The following is a 21,941-nucleotide window of genomic DNA, read 5'->3' as shown; positions in this document are numbered from 1 at the left end:
TTAGGCCTCCAAAACGTGTTTCTCCTTCATGGAAGTGATTTACACCTAGATGTAAAGATATCTGTTGTACTTGACAAAAAGACTGACTTTTTCTGGAAGTATAATATTACTAATTATGTTGGTAAAATTAGTTATAATAAAGAGGCAATATTGTTTGACAGTTATGAAGGAAGAGCTGAGGTTTTTGGACGAAATTTCTCTTTGGTATTAAAGAATGTAAAACACAGCGACAGTGGAGATTATGCTGCAGTTGTGGTTGGAGGACAAGAGCAAAGTATAGCTGAATATAAGGTCATAGTCCAAGGTACGTTTCTCTTGCCTGTATAATTTTTAAATGTTGATACATCAGAAAAATCCATTCACAGTTTTTTTTATTCCCCAGATCCAGTATCTCGTGCTGACCTGACAGTGGACCACCTTTCCAGCAGTTCAGACTCCTGTAACCTCACTGTGACCTGCAGCACAGTGGAGTTTAACATCAGCAACATTTTTAGATGTGATGCCCAAAACTGCCTGAAAGTGGAAGAAAAGAGCTTAAACGTCTCAAAATATTTTTCTTCTCTGATTATTTACTAGCAGCAAGATACCATCTTTTGTAACCATAGCAACAAAGTGAGCTGGAAAGCGAATGAGAAGGTGATCAAGCCGTACTGTGAAAGAAAATCAGGTAAGACCATCAGTAAATTGTCCCCACCTGCAGATATCTCACCAAATGTGTTGGACTAACAACTTACTTTTGATGAACAAAAAGATATCTATTCTGGTGAGATTATTATTGAAGTCAAAACAAAAATTTAACATCTCACAATAATTGTTGTTGGTCTGAGTAACTTATCTGTTGTCAAATCTGCTATTGCACAAGCTCAGTCACTGAAACTTTGCGATACATTTCCTGTCTTTGGAAATAAAAAGTTTGGTCAGTTACAAAGTTCACAAACTGCTATTCACATTTTTTAGAGAAATTAGTGATTTAGAACTTGGGCTCTGTTGTTGTTCAACGTTTGGATTAGCTGTTTGGATATGCTGTTTTCATTTTGTGAGAAATCTGTATGTTTTCCTGTGTTGCAGGTTCAGATGGTATCTCCGTCTGTGTGGTGAAGACAGTCGTGTTCTCTGTCGGTCTGATTATCATGGTGATTGCTGTCATCAGTGTGCACCTCATGGAGAAGAAAAAGAAGCAAAAATAAACCTTTCTAATGTTTATAGAATAGAATAGAATAGAATGCCTTTATTGTCACTATACAGTTGTACAATGAGATACAGAGCATCTCCTACTCAGTGTAAACATGCTGGGGGGGGGTACAGTTCTGCAGCGCTATGTACATATGGACAGTATTAACATAGGGAAAAACATATATATATATATATATATATATATATATATATATATATAAAATGTACAATATACAAGCCGTAAGTAATATGTAATAAATAGTGTTATGTATATACAGTTGAGTTATTGGACATGGAATTGGTATAAATAGTTATGTATATACAGTTGAGTTATTGCACATGGAATTGGTATAAATAGAGTTATGTATATACAGTTGAGTTATTGCACATAGAATTGTCATAAATAGTGTTATGTATATACAGTTGAGTTGTTGCACATAGGATTGGTATTGCACAGTGGTGGTCCATAGAGGAAGTGGGAAGTGGGGGGGCTGTGTTATCTGTGCATGTGTGAGTTCAGGGTGGTTATCGCTTTGGGGAAGAAACTGTTTTTTAGTCTGTGGGTTTTTGTGTTGATGCACCTGTAGCGCTTCCCTGAGGGAAGCAGGCTGAACATGTTGAAGCCAGGGTGGGAGCTGTCCTTGATAATGTTTGCTGCTCTGGTGAGGCAGCGGGAGGAATAAATGTCCATCAGGGAGGGGAGAGGGCAGCCGATGATCTTTTGTGCTGTCTTGACCACACTCTGAAGCCTCACTCTATCTGCTTTGGTGCAGCTGCCGTACCATACCGTGATGCAGTAGGTTAGCAGGCTCTCAATGGACGAGCGGTAGAAGGTCAGCAGCAAGTTGGAGTTCAGCTTGTACTTCCTGAGGACTCTCAGGAAGTGCAGCCGCTGTTGGGCCTTCTTGATGACCGCTGAGATGTTTCCTGTCCAGGAGATGTCAGCAGAGATGAGGACACCAAGGAACCGGAAAGTGTGGACCCTCTCCACACACTCCCCGTTGATGTAGAGGGGGGCCAAGTCGGTGCTGTGTCTCCTGAAGTCAACAATGAGCTCTTTGGTTTTCTTGGTGTTCAGTGCCAGGTTGTTTTCTGAACACCAGGCTGCCAGCTTCAGGACTTCCTCTCTGTACTCTGCCTCGTCTCCCTTTGAGATGAGTCCGACTACCGTGGTGTCATCAGCAAACTTGATGATGAGAGTGTTGTTGTGGGTCGAACTGCAGTCGTGGGTGTAGAGAGAATACAAGAGGGGGCTCAGCACACAGCCCTGTGGGGAGCCGGTGCTCAGTGTGCGAGTGGAGGAGAGATGAGGGCCGAGTCTTACAGTCTGGGGCCGGTTTGTGAGGAAATCCTTTATCCAGGCACATGTGAGAGGAGGGAGGCCAAGAGTGACCAGTTTGGTGATGAGGATGTCCGGGATGATTGTATTAAAGGCTGAGCTGTAGTCCACAAAGAGCATTCGGACGTAGCTTTGCCGCTGCTCTAGGTGACTCAGCACAGCGTGGAGGGCTGTGGCGATGGCGTCTTCTGTGGATCTGTTTGCACGGTATGCAAACTGGTGGGGGTCGAATTCTGGGGGGAGGTAATCCTTGATGTGCTGAAGGACTAGTCTCTCAAAGCATTTCATGATTACCGGTGTGAGGGCCACAGGGCGGTAATCATTCAGGCTGGAGATGGGAGACTTCTTCGGCACTGGGATGATTGTGGCTGATTTTAGACAGGATGGGATGGCTGCCTGATCCAGTGAGAGGTTGAAGAGTCTGGTGAAGATGAGGGTGAGCTGGTGTGCGCATGCTCTTAGTACCTTGCCAGGTACTCCATCTGGACCGGCCGCCTTCCTGGGGTTCACTGCTAGGAGCACACGTCTGACATCGTGCTCTGTTACAGTGAGTGGAGCGGTGCAGGAACCAGGTGAGGATGAGGATGGGAGCAGGGCTGAAGCATAAAGCTCAGTCTTATGTAGAAAACTTCTGTGCTTGTTTGTTTTTTCACTTGTAGCACCTTTGGTTAAAAAATAAATCCCTGTTTCTTTATCTTATACAATGGAAACACAAAATTGTGCATAAGAAATGTAACAATGCACTCAAGCCAACATCATACGGTACATTTAAAGACAAGAAAACATTCATGATTATTTATTAGTTAAACCCATCATGAAAATGTTTGAGGATTTGCTCCTGAGGCAAATGTGTTTCTTAAACCTCACCAGAAGAGGGCAGTGTGTTACTTTTGAGCTGGTCTGCCCACCTGTCCAACAAGATTACCAAGTGATTGAATTCCTCTGTGCAATTTCACAATGCAAGAAATGAAGGCCATCACCTCCCCGAGCAAAGAGAGACCCCACAAGCATTAACTTGCATAGGCTAAAGCCATTGACTGCTCTAAGTATAACCATCTGTACCCAGGGGATGCTATAGCCTGTGTATACGGACTTATAAAGATCCACAAAGAAGGAGTCCCACTCAGACTCATCATTAGCAGTATAAACAGCCACCTACAACATTTCCTAGCACCGCGCCACCATCGGAGCTAGGATGTTTTCCCCCCAATCAGATTTGCTGTTAGAACTCTGCCTTTACACCACTTATTTTAAATACAACAAGGGTTTTTACTGACAAAAGTGCCACTCATTGTAAGTAGCCTTGACACGGAGGAAGTGAAAGTAAATCTTTGGGCTCTTTCACAGTGACAGCACCTAGCCACCGGTACAGATGTGGATGAAACCTGGGTTAAAACCAAAACCCAAGAGGTAGAAGCCTTCGCTGTTCACATCAACTCAGTGGATAGAAACATGAAATTCACCAGGGAAAATAGAAAGGACAACTGTTTGCCTTTTGATCAGTATGTTAAATGAGTAGTAAAAGAGACTGTTCTTTTTACTTTTATTCATCTCCTTCAGTTGTAAGGAGTTAGCATGTAGATGTAACAACCAATGTTATGATATACTGCATATACTGTTTCATACAGCATGCAGGGTGTGTTGCATTTACGTTTTACAATCTGTCTTTAAAGGAAGTTCAGTCAAGCAGAGACTTCCTGTCTGCATAAAGTTGGTTTTAAATACACCTACACATCTCTCTGTTTGACGTTTCACTTTGTGCTTGCTGTTGTGCCTGTGTGTAGAGTGCAGTACAAATACTTGTTACTCCCAACAATATATCTCTGATAATTTATTGGGTCAAGGTTGCCCTCTCTCACAACGAGTCGATAAATACCAGCCGCAGTGCTAACTTTGTCAATTAATCAGAGAGTGCCAGAGGAGGGTTGCTGAGTAGAGTGCTTTTTGTTCTTGAGGAGGCGGAGGAAACAGACATAAAGAGAGTGAAAGAAACTAGAAGGAATCAGCAACAGATTCTTGAAAATCAAAAAGCCCATCAGGAAAAAGACTTGAAATGTTTATGAAAATATGAAGTTCTAACTTCACAGCAGACGATGACAAAAATCCTTTAAATAAGATGAGTTTTCTTGTCTTTTTTTGGTACAAGTATATTCTTAGATAAGAGAAATAAAGAGAAACTCACACTTCATGAAACAACTGACATCAGTATTGTAATATATCTCAGTTTGGCTGGTAAAAGGCCAAACATGTAATTCCAATATATTTGACAATAAAAACATTATCTTGAAATGATGAACACAGTATTTTCACCACTAATCAGTTCCAAAATATTTGCTTTCAAAATTAATTCAAACATTTCTCATAATTTGTTCTTGTAAAACCTCTTCAAAAGCAAAACATGTTTTTTGTTAATGTCTACTTTACATTTGACTTTTACGAAAACAATTTAGTTCCCTGGTACAACAGCTAAATTAAAAAAACAAAACAAAACATGAAGGCAATGAAAACCTTTTTTCTGTCTTATATACTTTTAGCTTTGGGTGTATGTGTGTAATTCACTATGACCTTTGAGGACAAAGGCATTCAGTCTGAGTCGTAAAAAAGGAAGAGATCTGATCTTTTGGACATGTCATCTTTATCAAGAAACCAAATGTACCGACTGGCAGTAGCATGTACTCATAACGGTAAATATGGGGAAACTCCATTAGACATGTGACATTTGGTCAGAACAACCAGACAGATTCTTATTATATACACTTATTTAGAATTTAATTTTGAAAATTCCAGTAGAAAAATGTTTAAGATTTCTCTGTATACCTCCAGACTTTATTCTTGTTTTGCTGACTTCCCATGCCTTTCTTTCTGTAATAAATATAAATTGCAAAGAAGTTTTTCTGTTGCAGCTGTTCCACAACAAACTTAAGGTGGCTGTTAACTAATAAAGTCTTCCTAATGAGGAATTGATTTAATACATTTCTTCATAAAGTTTAGATCGGGGATTTTGAACACATCTTACAGTGTTGGCCACATCCAGCCCACTTTGATAAGTGTGCCAAACCAATTCATTTTAGTTTATATAACGCCAAGGCAAAACAACTGAAATATATTCGACAGTCCAAAATGTATGCCCTCCTTCACATTTTTAAAAGCTCCCAGTGGGCTGGATTGGAGTCTTACATTTCACACCCCTGGTTTAGATCTATAAAAAGAAGACTTGAAATGTATTAACTTTAAGTATTATTTATAGTCTGCAACACATATAAAAAATAACAATAATTATTGATAAAGATTATGTGCACTACATTATTCAGGAAGACTTCAAAAAACAAGAAAAAGAAAAAGAGATTTAAGCATATAGCTCTAAAAACAAAATAGTGAACTTCACAGTAAGCCATCACCATCTAAAACACAAAAATATTACTACAAAAAAGGATAATGTTTGAAAACATTAAGAAAATATTCAGTTCATTTGTGTTTTAAATAGGTGATAAATTTGATCCAACATGTCCTCTGTGCCAACATTTTAGAAAAAAGAAAAGCAGAGTTCAAGTGTTCAGAGTTCATATGTGTTTAGCCTTGTGAATTTATACTACTGATGTTCTCCAGCTCTGTTTGTTGGGCAGTGACTCTGGGCCTAATGGCTCTGGTAACCTGAGCATACACCGTCTCTGGCTGTGGAATTTTTTTGGACTTTGTGGATTCTGTTTTAGGGTGAAACTCCACGAGGGCATAAGTAGATGTTGGGGAAAGACTCGAGGCATCTCCTGGAACATTCTCATTTCGAGTTTGGCCTGGAGGATATTCCTAGAAACAATCAAAAGTGTTTTGTTAAAAAACAAACAAACTGGGTGGAGCAGTGAAGAAAGAAGATGGAGGTTGATTTTGGGCAGGCGCATAAAACTAGTGTGTTAGCTCATACGTAGACTCATTAAACTATTCTGAATTTGAAGTGAATTTAAAATAAAGCTGAATCAGACATTTTCTTTCTTTTTTCTCTTAAGAAAAAGTGTTCACTTACTTGAGCAGCCTCATACAGTTGATTTTCCTGGTTCCTTCGTTTACCTGCAAGCCAGTCACAGAAAATACAGATTTACTTACAGCACATATCTTCCACCGGAACTTCTAAATTCCTCGCTGGAAATAACATTGACTCCAGATCAGTTCATGTTAGCTACAGAGAACTAATACACCACTGTCCTGTTATCATACAGTGAACTGATCAGTCTGTAAATAAATAAATAAAATCATCGATCTTCATTGGTCAAAATGAATTTCCATTTTTTTTAAAAATAACTTTCATCCTTAGAAAATATATTTACTGTTAATGCTTGGTGCTATTCTAGATGCAACAGTCTTAATGTCATGTATCTCTCCTATAATATTGGTGAAGAGATGAGGTTTAGTGGGTTTTCATGTATTATAATATTACTCATTACTGTAGTCACGAACAACAAACTGGTTAAGGGCCTGTAGTAACTGTGGTCCCTTCTTTTTCCACAGTTATGTCTCGGACATGTTAATAGAAGGCAGCAATTAACAACCAACAATTAATTCTTTAAAAATATTTAAACTATTTAATGCTATTTAACCAGGTGGGATTAGCAGTATTTTTTTTTCTTGAGAGAACTGCAGACGCTGCATCGATAAACACAGATGCAGGACAGCGAAAAAAAGGAGCTGTCTGCAGGGGTGTTTTGTTGTTTGTTTTTTTAAAGAGTAGTTTTACTTAATTACTGGTCAAAACTTGTTTCATGCAGTACTTGTATCCAATCCAATGTTCTGATGATGTGGGTGGAGCTCAGACAGCTCCACAACACACAACAACTGGAAACCAGGTGAGATACAGATAATGTGATATTCAAAGCCAACACTTTGAACTTATCCCAGTTGGGTTTTAGGGCAAAAGGCACAAAATATTTTCTGCCACATATTTGTCCAAGCAGAGTTTGCTTGAATGCTGCACTTCACAGAGTAATGTGAATGTTTAAAAAAACAGCAGCAAGTGGCAAAGTGGCTTCACATCTAGGAAAAAATACACTAAATATCAGAGCTTTTAACTGCTCATTCTTAGCCAAACCAAATATTTAGGTAACGGGTCGCATTATTAGATTTCAGTTGTGTCTGTTTTTTTGTTGTTTTATGTGTATACGTGTGTTTTTGTGGTGGTTTTTCTCTCAGCCAAATTCAAATTTCTTATCCGAGTGGGATTAAATTCAACCCTACAATTCAGTCCAATTACAGTTTTACCCCTCCTGTGAACAGTGTTGGGGAGTAACAGAATACATGTACCGGCGTATCGTATTTAAAATATAAAATATGAGTAGCTGTATTCCATTGCAGCTACCGCTTATTAGAATACAGTTACTTTTTTGAAATAAATGGATTACACGGCGGTCTTTTCCCATTTCATATGTTAGGCTATCCCCTCTCTAATCTTGGTAAATCCACACATTGCAGGAAATCCAAACAAAACATGCAATAAGAGGCTCTAATGTAAGCGTCCTGTTAATATTGGTGGCGTCAGTTACACGGTGGACCTGAAGCCAGTAAAACAGAGCCAGCAGTGCACAGGCAGGAATGCATTTCTTACTTGGAAATTTCACTTCACATTTAAAGAAGAAAGGGATGGGCAAAATCTGACTCTGTTTGCTATCAGCCAAGCTACTCTCAGCATCAAAAGACTATTAATGAAGGCTGCATTACAACCTGCTAGCTGCAAATAATCAGGTGCAGTTCTGAAAGCAGAAAGAAAGAAAACATATTACTGATACAGAAATAGTTTTCTATACAAGATCACTGCAAAAAGTGCAGCCTTATCTAATGTCCACCCTACTGTTACTCATTTTAAATTAAGATTTAAAAATCTAGTTGGCATTGCTTTCAGAACTGCACATGGTTATTTGCTGCTAACAGGTTGTTAATGCTATCCATCAAATCTAACAGTCTGCGGTCTATGAACTAACCTCAGCTAACGCCAGCTAACAATGTTAGCTCGGTGGTGATTAACCTTCAGCGATAGTAATAAATCACACAGCTATAGTACATTCATGTAGTTGTAAAAAGCATGATAATATATCAAGTAATCCAAAGTATTCCGAATACGTTACTCTCATTGAGTAACTTAACAGAATACGTTACAAAATACATTTTTGCCCATGTATTCTGTAATCTATTGTGGAATACATTTTAAAAGTAATCTACCCAGCACTGCCTGTGAATGTGCATTACTTACCTAACATTTTAAAGCAGTTGTATGTTTTAGTTCAAATGTAGCAGCAACTCAGTGCTTTATTTCTAATTTTATCTCCTCCAGCCTATATTGCCTTACTGAGGGACACCATTTTTTAGACTCATTTTCGCTGTGAGGATCCACGACGCTTTGAAGACAATTCATTCATGAAAGTAATCTAGACAGGATAATTTGGATACATAGATTTTAAACCTTACAGCTGATTTGATTGCTAATCTTTGCTCATTTGTTCATAAGTGTGAAATTGGGGGAAATTTGAGAACCAATGCGTCACCTAATTGAACACTTTTTGAAGAGGTGAGGTTAACTTAAACAGACATTCTGAATGAAAATGACATTCACATTTAAAACGCCTTACAAAGCAGATCCATACTATTGTACCAAATTTGGGCTCGACTTTCTTTGTTTTCATGGAGTATTTTTATGTATATTAAAATGGTAAATGGCCTGTATTTGTATAGTGCTTTACTAGTCCGTAAAGCGCTTTACACATCCAGTCATCCACCCACTGGTGATGGGAGGCTACATTGTAGCCACAGCCACCCTGGGGCACACTGGCAGAGGCAAGGCTGCCGAACACTGGCGCTGGTGAAGTGTCTTGCCCAAGGACACAACAACCGAGACTATTCAAGCCGGGGCTCGAACCGGCAACCTTCCGATTACAAGGCGAACTCCCAACTCTTGAGCCACGATCGCCCCATTAAGTGCGTACTAACATATTATATTAGATTTCAGTGTACTTAAAGTAGCAACAATTCTTATTTGACTGTTTTTGCTGAAAAAACACATTGGGACTCACGTTTTGCGACAATGCAAATGATGACAATGATGAAAATGAAACCACAGAGGCCACTAGCAGCTGCGATTATTATGTTTGCGCTTGAAACTGTAAAGAAAACAAAATATTACATCACAAACAATCTGACGAGAATCTGTCATTTTAAATTTGCAGTTATTTCAGCAATGGCAGAATCATCACACCAGAAGCACAAACACTTTGTGTTAAATCTCAAAAGGTTTTTGACTACCAATCAAAAATCACCAACCAAAGGTGATTAGATTTAGAAATTTTCATACACTTCTATGACTGTTAATGGAAAGCTGCAAATCCTTTTTAGATCTTCACCTTGGTTAACGGCATGTCTGTGGTGAGAATGACTGGACAGAAACCAGGAATTTACGAACTAGAATGGAACACAGGACACACGGTGAGAGAGAGAGACTGAAACAAGGAACAGAGGGACACTCAGCTGACATAATCACAGATGAATGAGACAAGGGGAGCAAAACTGAACATTTAGCACACAGGAAACAGGACACAGGCTATAAAACAGCAAATGACCAACACTGAGACATGGATTAAGATATACAATACAAAGAAAGGTAAACAAACACAGATTTGGCTGAACTAGACAAAAAAATACATGGGAAGGAAGACAAATCAGGGATAAAGAAACCAGACTGGTGTTTTCTAGTGTTTTGAGAGTTTAATACCTTCTATTTCAACAGAAAAACATGAATAGATCAATATAAAGCGATGAAGTCTTTAAAGATCAAAAATTAGTTTTACTTCTTTGTTCTGCTGCATAAACTCTTTAAATGGTTATGATTTAAATCAGTCATTCATGTCTTTACGGCATTTAAACTTACCTGTCCTTGTCTCACAGTAAGGTTTAGTCTTATTGTCTGTCCAGCTGACTTTATTGCTGTGATTACAGATGATGAAGTCTCCATGCAGGTAAACAATTAAAGACGAATAATAATCTGGGGTTTTCAAACTGTTTTCTTCCACCTGAGAGCAGTTTTGGGCATCACATGTGAAAATGCTGCTGATTTGAGAATCCACTGTGCTGCAGGTCACAGTGAGGTTACAGGAGTCTGAACTGCCAGACACAAAGTCCACTTTCAGGTCAACAGGAGAAACTGGATCTGAAGAGTAACAGACATAAAGAGATTTAAAACAAGTCTATGTTGTATCACCATTTCAAAAAGATAATGAAAACAGAAACCTACCTTGGACTATGACCTTGTATTCAGCTACCTTTTGGTCTTCATTGCTAACCATGAATGCAGTATAATCTCCACTGTCATTGTGTTGCACATTCTTTAATAACAAAGAGTAATTTTGCCTGAAGAGCTCAGCCCTCCCTTCATATTTGTCAAACACTACTGGATCATTATTAAAACCACATTTAGCTATATTGTTAGTTTCATTAACTTTCCAGATCAAATCAGTTTTTTTGTCTGGTACAACAGATCTCTCTACATCCAGGTGTAAGTCCTTTCCACGGAGGAGAAACACATGTTGGAGCCCTAAAAGAAAAAAAACAAACCTGATGTCAGAATCATCTTATTAACATGCAACTGGAACTCCTTAAATTAAATACAGTAGATATTTTTTCAGAATTTTTTTCTTAACTATTTTTATTATTGTTTAGTCAACATAGTTACATCATCTATTTATATTTATATGTTTATAATTAAAATTTTATTCAGCTGTAATAAAACACCCTTACATCAAAGATCTCTCATATTAATATAGATTTGTGTGTAACTGCCAAAATGTTTGATTGTGGTTTTTCCTACTCCGTTCCCCAACCTGACTTGCGATCACATGTAGCACATGCTATGCCACACATCGTCCTTCAGTCACTGGTTGTCTAGGTTTCAAAACATTTACAACAATAAAATGTGGACTTTCTCATGAAAATCCTATTGGAAATTATGGCTTCCACCCAACTTTAGATGGTGCACCTCTAATATCTAGAGTTGTCAACATTTATGAAACTAACCAAACTAACCAGATACTTTTTTGTCTCAGGAAGCTTCTCTGCTTCCCTCCATGAGAGGAAGAGGGAAGCTGCAACCCTCAAACCTGTACAGAATGTGTCCAGCCAAACCAAAAATCACCAATGAAGGAATCAACCATGAAAAATGAAATGAAGACTGAGATAAAGTTATAAAACATTTTAAATCCTTACTCTTAGCCTTTCAGACCCTAAGTGTCTGCTTGAACATCAAACAGTATTTCTTGAAACGCTCTTTTATCTTATCTTTTTAAAAAATTATTATTTATCATTTGCATTTACAAAAATGAACTAACGAGCACCGGGGACTTTTTTTTTCATTAAACTGGAAGTTTATCTGACAGTGCTGTGACTAAATTTAAAGAGGTGATTCAACTGTTATTTCCTTCAATAGACAAAAGCCCCACAGCTACTGAGCTGCTGATTTTCTTACATTTATCATTTGCTTATTTTTGTCTCAGCTCTTGCTGACATCCACAAGTGTGTGCATTTTGGGCTTTTTTTTTTAGTAAGATACAACAAATACCTATAATAGATTAAATGAAGATTAATGAAACTGAAATATTAGTAGAATTGCAAAATCTATCAATCATGTTCCTTAAGAAAAACAAAAAAGGCTGTGTTCATTCAGTTCACTCTTCTTTCACACTTTGATTCCAAACTTTGATCGTTTTGCTTTCTCTCCACATGTCAAAGTAACATTGGCCAGGAAGATCAAATTGTTCTCCCTTTTTTGTCATTTTGTCAACATATGTACTCAAACTGATCTAAATGAATAACAGATAATGATAACTAAACTAGTGATGACTTCACAACATGTTTGAAATGGAAACTGCTGTCAAACTTAAAACTGTTCCTGTAGGTATTCATCATTCTATGTTTACAGTTTTATACTGTATTACTGTAATATTGTTCAAATTTTCTCATTTAGGATCTAAAATTGCAGACCATCCACTGCTTGCATATGTCTGCAGTGAATAGACACTTATATTAATTGTTTGTGTGTGTTCTTCTAACTCTGTTTTTTTAAGTTGAATGTTCATCTAAAACATACTTCACTCTCAAAGCATAAATGTTTGTACTCAGAAAGAGGAGGTAATAAAAATATTTTTCTCGGTAGAATAATTTTAGCATCCATTTAGTGAGTGACTGCTGACATAATTAAATTAGAAAGTGAAGACACTGGTGTTTATTTTTAGTTGGAGCTGAAGACATTGGAGTTTATCTCACAGCTATCAGAGTCTCATATGTGCTTCTTCATCTACTTGCAGTCTCACAGCTGTGACCACACACTTAACCACCTCTCAATTGTAATATCAGCATTATATATTATTATGCACCATTTCACATTTAACTTTGATCAGTAATCATGCTGTTTCTGTTGATTTCACTTTGTTGTAAGGAGTCATTCAGCATATGTGATCACCCATTTTATGACATACTGCTATATACTGTTGCTTCATACAGAAATAGTATTTTGTCTGTTAGTTTTTGTTACAGTAAAACTAACTATAAGAGGAAGTTCAGTCAAGCTTGTACACAGATGACCAAAGAGAAACCCACAGTCTGTCTGCCTGATGTTTGCATTTGTGCTTGTAGCAGTTTGTAAAGCATTGTTGCAGGAGTGCAGTACAAAAACGTGGTACTCATGTAGCCAAGTTAATATTGTAGATGATTCTACTTGCCATGATTACCATAATTTCACAGCAATGAAGCTGCAGAAATGCATTGGTCTAATGTTTCCTTTTTTCAGAGGAAGTAAATAAATACAACTATCAATGTGAAGTTAAGTTCATCAGAGCATATCTGAGAGTACATGACCACTGGAAATTATAGAAACATTAAAGAGAAGACTTGCAAATGGTTTTAAAGCTATGGGCCACCCCTGCTCCTGTCCTGCCTTTCTCCCCTGACTGCTCTTCCTGGGTCCCCTCTGCTATCAGTTCTCACAGTTCTGGTGCTCCAGTTTCCTGCTAACTGTCCTCTTTTTGGCTTGCAGTTGAAAAAAGAAAAAGCTTTGTGCCATGATGTCAGATTGTGGTAATCATGACACAGAATTGTATTGTCTTTTAACTTCTGGCTTTGAAATATATATTAAAAATATATATGTTTAATAAAATGTATAATTTGAATCATTTAAAAATATATACATTTGGTAGATTACGACACAGCAGTCTCTACACTGGCCCCTTTCTCCCTGCTCTCAAGGCTAGTAATTTCTTCTGAACTCAGCTGGGTACAGAGACTACAGTAGTTCCAAAGAAGTGGAACAAACAGACATTAGCCAGTTATAATGGGGAAGTATAAACAGAAAAGAGTGACGTGACCCTGACCTGGCACTCATGGAAATTTCCCTCTTACAGTCTTTTGTTCATCAAAATCGTAATGAAAACATTGCATTTAAAAATAAACCTGTTGAACAGGGGTTCTGCCAAATGATGTCCAAATTACTCTAAAATGATTATATAATAAGTGGCTTATTCTAGTTCTAGCTCACAATTGCATATGCATAACACAAAGTTGTGGGTGGAAACACAGACAGAGGGAGAGAAGTTATACTGACAAGAGGAAACAAGAGGAAACCAACTTAAATAGATAGATGTCAGCAACTGACATCTGTGTGTGTGTGTGTGTGTGTGTGTGTGTGTGTGTGTGTGTGTGTGTATGCCTATGTGATAGAGAGACACATATTATCTTTTTACAACATGTGAACATGGCTGCTTCAGTTTTCGGTTTAATATCAGACACTTTTTGTGAATTTGTGTTCTACTGGTTTTGAGTGGAGTACAGTACTTCAGCGTTTATCAAAAAAAACATTAAGGGAATTTTGTTTATTTGCACTACATGGTTTGTTGAGTTACTGAAGAAGAAGTGGACTGATCCCTACCAAGACTAGCCTGGGACATGGAACATCACCTCTCTGGTGAAAAAGGGGCCGGATAAAACTAAATTTTAATTCAACTTCAGCCAAATTGATTTGGGAAAAGAATGTAAAAATAACACAAAGAAATCAAGCAGATAGTCAGCACTTACCAGCCCCATGTTACCATTATTCATAGTTCAGAAACATCGATGTTGAAAATCAGTCTGATTTTTCATTTGTTAATATGTCAAAAGCATACTTATTGCAATGTAATTATTGTAATTTCAATACCGATTTTCTTGCCTGGTATTCATTTTTCACTGTATTTATTTGACTTTCTTCCTCCCTGACAATTATTTATTATATGTCATTTGTTGTTTGTCTTTTACAAACAATTTAGTGCTATAGTTCAAAACCAGATTCCAAAAAGCAAAGGAGACGAATCACTTTGACATATTAGTGTACAAAATAATACTAATAAAAATATAATATTAATCAGAGTGTAAAAATAAGTGTTTACCTTGTATTTCAAATGAAAGCAGCAATAGAACTCCCCAAAATAAAATACGTGCCATCTTCACACCTTCTTTGAAAATCAGGAAGTACAAACTTCCTCAATCAAGATTTTCAGCAGTGATGCACACAGCCTGTGTGGGTTGTCCCAAGACTAAAACCTCTATGTGACGACAGTGACATAAATACAAAGAATGACTCTCCTCTCTTCTGAGCTTTCTCTTTCATTGTCACTTTTTTGTTTTTTTACATTGTATTCCTACTGTATAAATCTTTTACAGTAAAAGATTATAAATAAATGAAATGTTTCTACCTACCAAAATGTTCAACCTAATATGGCTTACAGCTGCAGACCACACTGTATGCCCTTCCTGTCAGCTAAGAACAGGAAACAGAGGCTACAGTTTGCATGTGTTCACCAAAAAAAGATGAAAAATCATTATAAGAACTGAGACAAAAGGGTCCAACACAGAAATGTCCAAGGTGTATTTAATAAATTGTGTGGTAAACTTGTGGTGACAGGATAATTTCTTTAGTGCATGTAACCATGTAAGTTTTAAAAGTTTTTTTTTTTTCACAGACTGTACATAAAATTCACCTTAGTCCACTGTCATTACCTGATAAATGATACAAGAGTGTACTTACAGTACTTTTACTTTGAAGTTAAAATATACTGTTGTTGATTTGAGTATAAATAATAATACATTTGTTAGAACTGTAACCTTTTCAATAACAGTTGTTAGTGATAACTTAAAAAGTATTATTAGGTTTCCACATGTCATTTTAATGCTACTACATAGGCTGCATTTTCCTGTCCTCCTCCTTTCTTGCTATCTAATGTGTATTCTTGTCCATCAACATCCCAGTGTTTATGACAAATCTATAAATATTTTATAGATATTGAACAAAGAATGTACAGTTTAAAAAAAAACAAAGACCCCCCCCAAAAAACAAAACAAGACAAACAAAACCCAAATTTAAAAAAAAAAATATACATTTTGTTTTGTTTGAACTCATCCATCATCCTTTAGGGCACTCCTGAGAGAATCTGATTACAATATTTGTCCGGTGTGATTTTCTAGAAAAAAATCCAAAATATCATGTTAGATAAATATTATTGTCAAAATAATTTGATCATATATTGTACAATTACGCAAGAATTTTGTGGGCTCCTTTAGGTGGAATAGAATGAATACGAATTCTTGTACTGGAAGTTACATAAAGTACAAATCAGCAGATGCTTCCGGGTAAGTGAGAAACTTAGTGAGTTACTGTATCTTATTATTAATATAGTTTACTTTATAAATAAAATCCATTGTGAACTACACATTACTGACTAACAAGCCTACAGACACAACACTGTTGTGTCTGTAGGCTTCCGTCAATCTTATATTTTAATTCACAGTTCTCTTCTAGCTAAACACCCTTCTTATCTGTGAACTGTCATATGACTTACAAACACTTAGTTTGTCTGTCACTCCTCTAGCTTGCTCCTCTACAAATAGTTTTTTTCAGAATTTAGTAGAACACAGTTCTCCTGTTTTGTGCATTGGTCATGGAATAACCTTCAAAATGTAACAAAGATTTCTGCAATGGAATAATACAGTTACGTCTCTTAAAGTGGAGATGAAAAACTACATGTATAAAGTGTTTAAAGTTTATAGAACATATTTAACGCCATCTTCTGTCAGTACAGAACATTACAGTACAGCATCAGGATGGTTGGTTGGTTGCGGTCAATAGACTTACATTATTATATGTTACCTTACTAATAACACAGCCAATAACTCAGGGCAACATAACGAGACTAAAAATAGAAATCAGTTTAAGGAGGTCATTTCTGTACTGCCCCGTGCTGCAACTATGACTTCTGTGTTAACAAATCAAGGATATATTGCTTCTTGATGCATGCTCAATCATCCAGGTAAGGAAAGTCTGCAATAAGTGGGCAGTCTCGTGAGAAACTGAAGACATTACTTGGATGAATGACGAAACATTTCTCCCACATCCAGATGAACAGAATCACCTTTTTGGGAAGGATATACTGCCCATTTTCACTCTTTGTCTCTTTACCAGTAAATACACTGACACGAGAAAACTTGGTGTAAACTAGCATTTATACATGTAGTCTTTCATGCCCACTTAAAGATGGTCTTTGTATTATTTTCCTTGTTATTTTAATTCTTTTTTGATTTTTTCGCAGAATTTTTCTATTTGCTTGTGTTTTCTGAAGTTGCGCTGCATTTGACTTTTCTGGGCCACCACTGTTTCAAGTGACAATTGAATCTGTAAAACCTTATACCAAACAAAATTATACTGCTTTACCAAAACATAATTTCAGCTGCACTATAATCATTCTTATAGCATTGCAGAATCATACAAGGAATGCTTTTGTGCATGAAGTGTATGCTTTAATACAATGCTAGATTTCTGTGTATTTAGTGTAGATTCACTGTTGTTGCTGCTTAAAAACAGACTGGGACTTACATTTTGTGACAATGCAAAGGGCAATGAAGACAGACAAGAGAAAGAGACCAACTGAAGTTGAAATCTGAATTAGGGTGGCTCTACTGTGAACTGTAAAGAAACCAAAACATTGGGTTAGAAATGGTTAGAAACATTGCAATAACTGTACAATTATTTCTGTTAGGGTAGACTTGCTCTAAAAGCCCAAGCACTCAACTTTTGCAAATGTTGGTTTAAAACCTTTTGAGCTCTGTTAGAGTTTTTCAGTGGCTATTTCAGTGATTGTGATTTTTTTCTAATAACAACTATTAAACAACATATCTACTGCTGTGCCAATTTACTACAACAAATTAGTGTCACAAACATTTGCATACACAAAATGGTATGTTTGCTTCTTCAAAGTGAAGGTAGACCATAATGGTAAATGCATGGTATTCAGGATCAGAACAGGATGTGAAAACTTTTACAAATTCTTGAAAAATCTGTGGGTTATGGCTCGTGTAAAAGAAACACTATTTTAACTACACTAGAATTCTTCACCAAACCAAATACGGGAGGTTTTGAGAATTTAACAGAAACCTTTCGTTTCACCTGGAAACAGACAAAATCCCTAGGATAAATAAAATGCTTTTAGGTTTACAATTCTTTGTTCACTGAGCTGAATAATATATTAAAGTGGATTTATCATTCATATCATCATTGCTCTTATACTTACCTGTAATTGCCTTGCAGTCAAACTTGATCTTATTGTATTCCCAGCTAACTTGGTTGCTGTGATTACACAGGATAAAGTCCTGCTGCAGGTAGACAATGAAAGAGGATGAATAGTTTGTGGGTTTAAATGTCTTTTCTTTGACCTGAGAGCAGTTTTTGTCATCACATCTAAAAGAATGGTGGATGGATGAATCCACTGTGCTGCAGTTCACAGCAAGGACACAGGAGTCTGAGCTGCCAGACACAGAGTCCACTGTCAGGTTAACTGGAGACGCTGGATCTGAAGAGGAACAGACATGAAGAGATTTAAAACAGGTCTATGCCTGACCAATATTTCAAAAAGATTAAAAAAGAAACCTACCTTGGACTATGACCTTGTATTCAGCTACCTTTTGGTCTTCATTGCTAACCATGAATGCAGTATAATCTCCACTGTCACTGTGTTGTACATTCTTTAATAGCAAAGAGTAATTTTGCCTGAAGAGCTCAGCCCTTCCTTCATATTTGTCAAACACAACTGGATCATTATTAAAACCACATTTAGCTACATTGTTAGTTTTATTAACTTTCCAGATCAAATCTGTTTTTTTGTCTAGTACAACAGATCTCCCTATATCCAGATGTAAGTCCTTTCCATGCCGCACAAACACATATTGGAACTCTAAAAGAACAGAAATTTAAAAAAAAAAAACAGAATTAAAAAAAGAACAACAACACAAATATCAGAATTATGTGCATGAAGCTACATATGGTCAAATGTAATTTAATGACAGAAGGTGATGTCAACTTAAGATCACTAAAATAATGTGAAATAGCATTTAATTCTCCTAAAACTATATCAGATTCACTTCTCTATATTCTCCTGCCCAATCTGAGAAGTGAAACGTGGCAAATGCCTCCAGTCAGTTGAGGTGGTGCCAAGCAAATTATATGGGCTTCATAGATAGAAAACCTGCTCCCACTAAAAGGGATGGTTTCACTTTCACACTATTATACAGAGATGTGCTTAAATGTATTAAACTTCACAAAACATGACTATCCAGAGTTCTGAGCAGCAGGGAAAGATTTAGTCTGTTTGCTATTAGTTATTTAATGTCACTTCCACAACTGTTCTGTCACATTGTCTCTCCAAAACCTTCAGTTGTGTTTTGGGGGGAACTCCCTCATTATTTTAAATCAAACTTGTCCTGACATTTGGGATAGAAACAAAATATTTAAAATATTCACAGTTACCCTCTTTTATCTGTGAAGAGCACTGTGTTAGCACTGTGAAGAAAAAAAATCTGTACGCATCCATCTAAAAGTACTGAAATTAAATTTAAGGAAGTGATCCCTCTTCTTTTATTTTCGTCTGCGTCATGTGTCAACATAATACAGAGCAACTACCTAAACTTTGCTCTCTCTGTCTTTTATCTCATCAACAGCACAGCTAAATACTGGAACATCTAACACAGGAACACAGGAGTGCAGGAAAACAAGGGAATTAACTATAAGCGATAAGTGTTTTTGGGGAGACACGAACAAATTATGTCTTTTATGATTAAAACATAATGACAGAAAAAAACACAACCTAAACAGAAATGAGCTTTATAATGCTGGGAAACAAAACATAAAATAAATCTAGAAAACAACACTCTTAACATATAATACTAAATTCAATTAAAATGTTGAACTTCCTCTCATTCCCTAATGACTTTATTTGCTGTAAAAATGTTACAACATACATTAGTGCTGAGGTAACACCTAGGTTTAAAGATAAATTGAGTTCACCCAGTTAGTATAAAAGTTGGTTCTTACCATTTACTTCACATGAACACAGCCATAAAAAAGCGCCAAAAAACACAATCCGCTCCATCTTGACACAGCTTCACAGCTTTGATTTGAGAAAGCAGAAACACTCCCTGCACACGTGACAGTTTGATTCCAGTCAACTGAGGCATTTGCCAGAATGTACTTGTTAAGTTCCTTTTCTAATACCCTATTCTCACATCCTTCGCTCGCATCTCTGGTGAAAGGGACTGAGAGGAATCAAGTACGTGCAATTTTGGAAATTACAAAGCAGGTGTGAAGTTCGGTTCACCTCTAATTACATCTGAGAGAGGATGAAAAGGCTTAAAGTGCTAAATCACTCTTTTCTTTGTGTGTTTTTGCTAGTTGTAACTTTATTCTTTATAATATATAATTCGAAATCAGCTCACAGTTGGAAATTTCAGCAGAGACACCAGAGGGATTGATGGCTGCCCAGAAGGTGGACTTACAAAGTGGACTTGGATTCAGCTCCATCTCTGCTCATCATCATCATTGCTGTATTGTCTTATAATTCTGAGAAGGATTTGGACTTCCATGGTTTTCTTTAGTGGATTGCAGCTCACTTTGAGAAGATTTGGGGTCCCTCTGTATTTCAGGAGGACAAGAGTTGGCTACTAAACATAAAAGTGATGTTAAATCACCAACACACGCTCCTCTTCACAGAGCAGGAGTAAGCAGCCACAATGCACAGCTAACTAATCGCAGAGAAGAGTCAGCTACACCAAAAAAAGGCGGCACCTACTGTAAGGCAGGAAGCAGACATACAGGGTCAAAATCACAGGAACACAATCTTATATGGGATAATGAAGACAGAATCATATTTTTTTATCATTTTAACATCAACATTGCACTATACTCGACTCAAAATCACCCAGTTACCCTCTGACATGCGTTTTTAGGTTTTACATATAGGTGTTGGCAGTAAAACTGGTATATATTATTATAAACCATAAGCTCTCTACAATGACAATAAACTCATTAGCTGAAATAGTGAAGCAGTGCTATCAGACTCTGTTACCTGTAACAAAGTAGTTTGTTCTTACATTGGCAGTAATAACACGATGTCAAGCATGGCTCCGCTTTCCTGATCTAATTAACTCAGAACATAAAATATGAAACAGAGTTTTCACAAAATAAATGTACTTTCTATGAATGCAACATTAGTCCGCTTATAGTCCCTCAGATTTATGTTCTGCAACTACATCATCAGACTGAGCTCTTGATTATAGAGGCAGGGGGGACTGCTAAGCATTCTGACTGGCTAGTGGTTAATCAGAACTATTGGTCCCAGTGTAAATAATGATCAACCCATGCAGGTAATACAAGAGATGATAAGATGGAGTTTTTAAGAACTATGAATGCATAAAGGCATAATAGACATGCTGGTCCAGTGTATCCATTTCACACTTTGTCTCTCCAAAGAATGACATGACATGGATACACATGCAGAACTTCCTGAGCGAACAGGAAAGGGAAATGGATTTTGAAATGAGGAGTGGAATCGCCATTTTAAAAAGCATTTAGAAAATCACTTTATTAAATTGGAATTCAAAAAAAGTTTTTGAAATGAAGTTTTAAAAAAGCATTTTGAAAATCAGTTTATTGAACTGGAATTCAAAAATGAATTTACAAATGCAGAATTCATTCTACAAGTCATTATTTAAGCACAGAATTCTTTATTTTGATGCGTGTGACTCTTGTGGTTTTCCATAGAAACGTCACTTGTGTAAGGTCTGTAATCAGAAACACCCCACACTCTTACATATCCACTCCAAATAGAGGGAAAGTGTTTCAGTGCAAACTAAAGGAGAAGAAGAACCACCAGATGAAGGTCCTTCGTGTGCTGTGCAAAGCAGTGGTGTTACTGGGGTCGGTGAGCAAAATAGTGCTCTGTTCATAATACCAGTTAGAATGAAGTCCAAGAAAGGCAATCAGTCACTGATAACCTATGCTTTTCTGGATCCTGGGAGTTCAGCTTCATTTTGTACTGAAGGGTTCATGAATAGG

At 36.9% G+C, this 21,941-nt stretch overlaps 2 protein-coding genes and 1 pseudogene across 3 annotated transcripts; 1 reads left to right on the top strand and 2 right to left on the bottom strand.

Annotated features, from left to right (window-relative positions):
* Positions 1–1,199, top strand: LOC146368028 (uncharacterized; annotated as a pseudogene). Its single transcript, XR_014797595.1, has 3 exons — positions 1–304; positions 383–667; positions 1,069–1,199. The product of XR_014797595.1 is annotated as an uncharacterized LOC146368028 (transcript).
* Positions 1,200–4,116: 2,917 nt separating this feature from the next.
* On the bottom strand, positions 4,117–15,309 carry LOC146368027 (uncharacterized). Its single transcript, XM_084912356.1, has 6 exons — positions 14,953–15,309; positions 10,776–11,075; positions 10,413–10,691; positions 9,562–9,648; positions 6,531–6,574; positions 4,117–6,316 (listed from the first exon to the last, which is right to left on the bottom strand). Exons 1-6 carry the CDS (start codon positions 15,005–15,007, stop codon positions 6,083–6,085), a joined length of 999 nt encoding a protein of 332 aa, XP_084768482.1. The 5' UTR covers positions 15,008–15,309; the 3' UTR covers positions 4,117–6,082.
* A 108-nt stretch (positions 15,310–15,417) lies between these two features.
* LOC146368026 (uncharacterized) lies at positions 15,418–20,060 on the bottom strand. The gene is made up of 5 exons (XM_084912357.1): positions 19,923–20,060; positions 18,487–18,786; positions 18,127–18,405; positions 17,433–17,522; positions 15,418–16,023 (listed from the first exon to the last, which is right to left on the bottom strand). Coding segments are annotated over exons 1-5 (729 nt in total). The 5' UTR covers positions 19,981–20,060; the 3' UTR covers positions 15,418–16,021.
* Positions 20,061–21,941: the final 1,881 nt, after the last annotated feature.

This window comes from Perissodus microlepis, chromosome 18, assembly GCF_051167445.1.
Source record: "Perissodus microlepis isolate ML-2025 ecotype Zambia chromosome 18, ASM5116744v1, whole genome shotgun sequence".
In the NCBI taxonomy this organism is placed as follows: domain Eukaryota; kingdom Metazoa; phylum Chordata; class Actinopteri; order Cichliformes; family Cichlidae; genus Perissodus; species Perissodus microlepis.
Note: the sequence above shows the minus strand (reverse complement) of the source record. Positions and strands in the feature narration are given on the sequence as shown.

Bases quoted from the DNA above. Each gene is read 5' to 3' on its own strand.
- LOC146368026 (XM_084912357.1), bottom strand. From the start codon at position 19,980: ATGGAGCGGATTGTGTTTTTTGGCGCTTTTTTATGGCTGTGTTCATGT. The intron at 18,787-19,922 runs GTAAGAACCAAC...CTGTTCTTTTAG, and splicing joins GTGTTCATGTGAAGTAAATG to AGTTCCAATATGTGTTTGTG. The intron at 18,406-18,486 runs GTAGGTTTCTTT...GTTCCTCTTCAG, and splicing joins ATACAAGGTCATAGTCCAAG to ATCCAGCGTCTCCAGTTAAC.
- LOC146368027 (XM_084912356.1), bottom strand. From the start codon at position 15,007: ATGGCACGTATTTTATTTTGGGGAGTTCTATTGCTGCTTTCATTTGAA. The intron at 6,575-9,561 runs GTGAGTCCCAAT...ACTGGCTTGCAG, and splicing joins CATTTGCATTGTCGCAAAAC to GTAAACGAAGGAACCAGGAA. The intron at 6,317-6,530 runs GTAAGTGAACAC...GATTGTTTCTAG, and splicing joins AACTGTATGAGGCTGCTCAA to GAATATCCTCCAGGCCAAAC.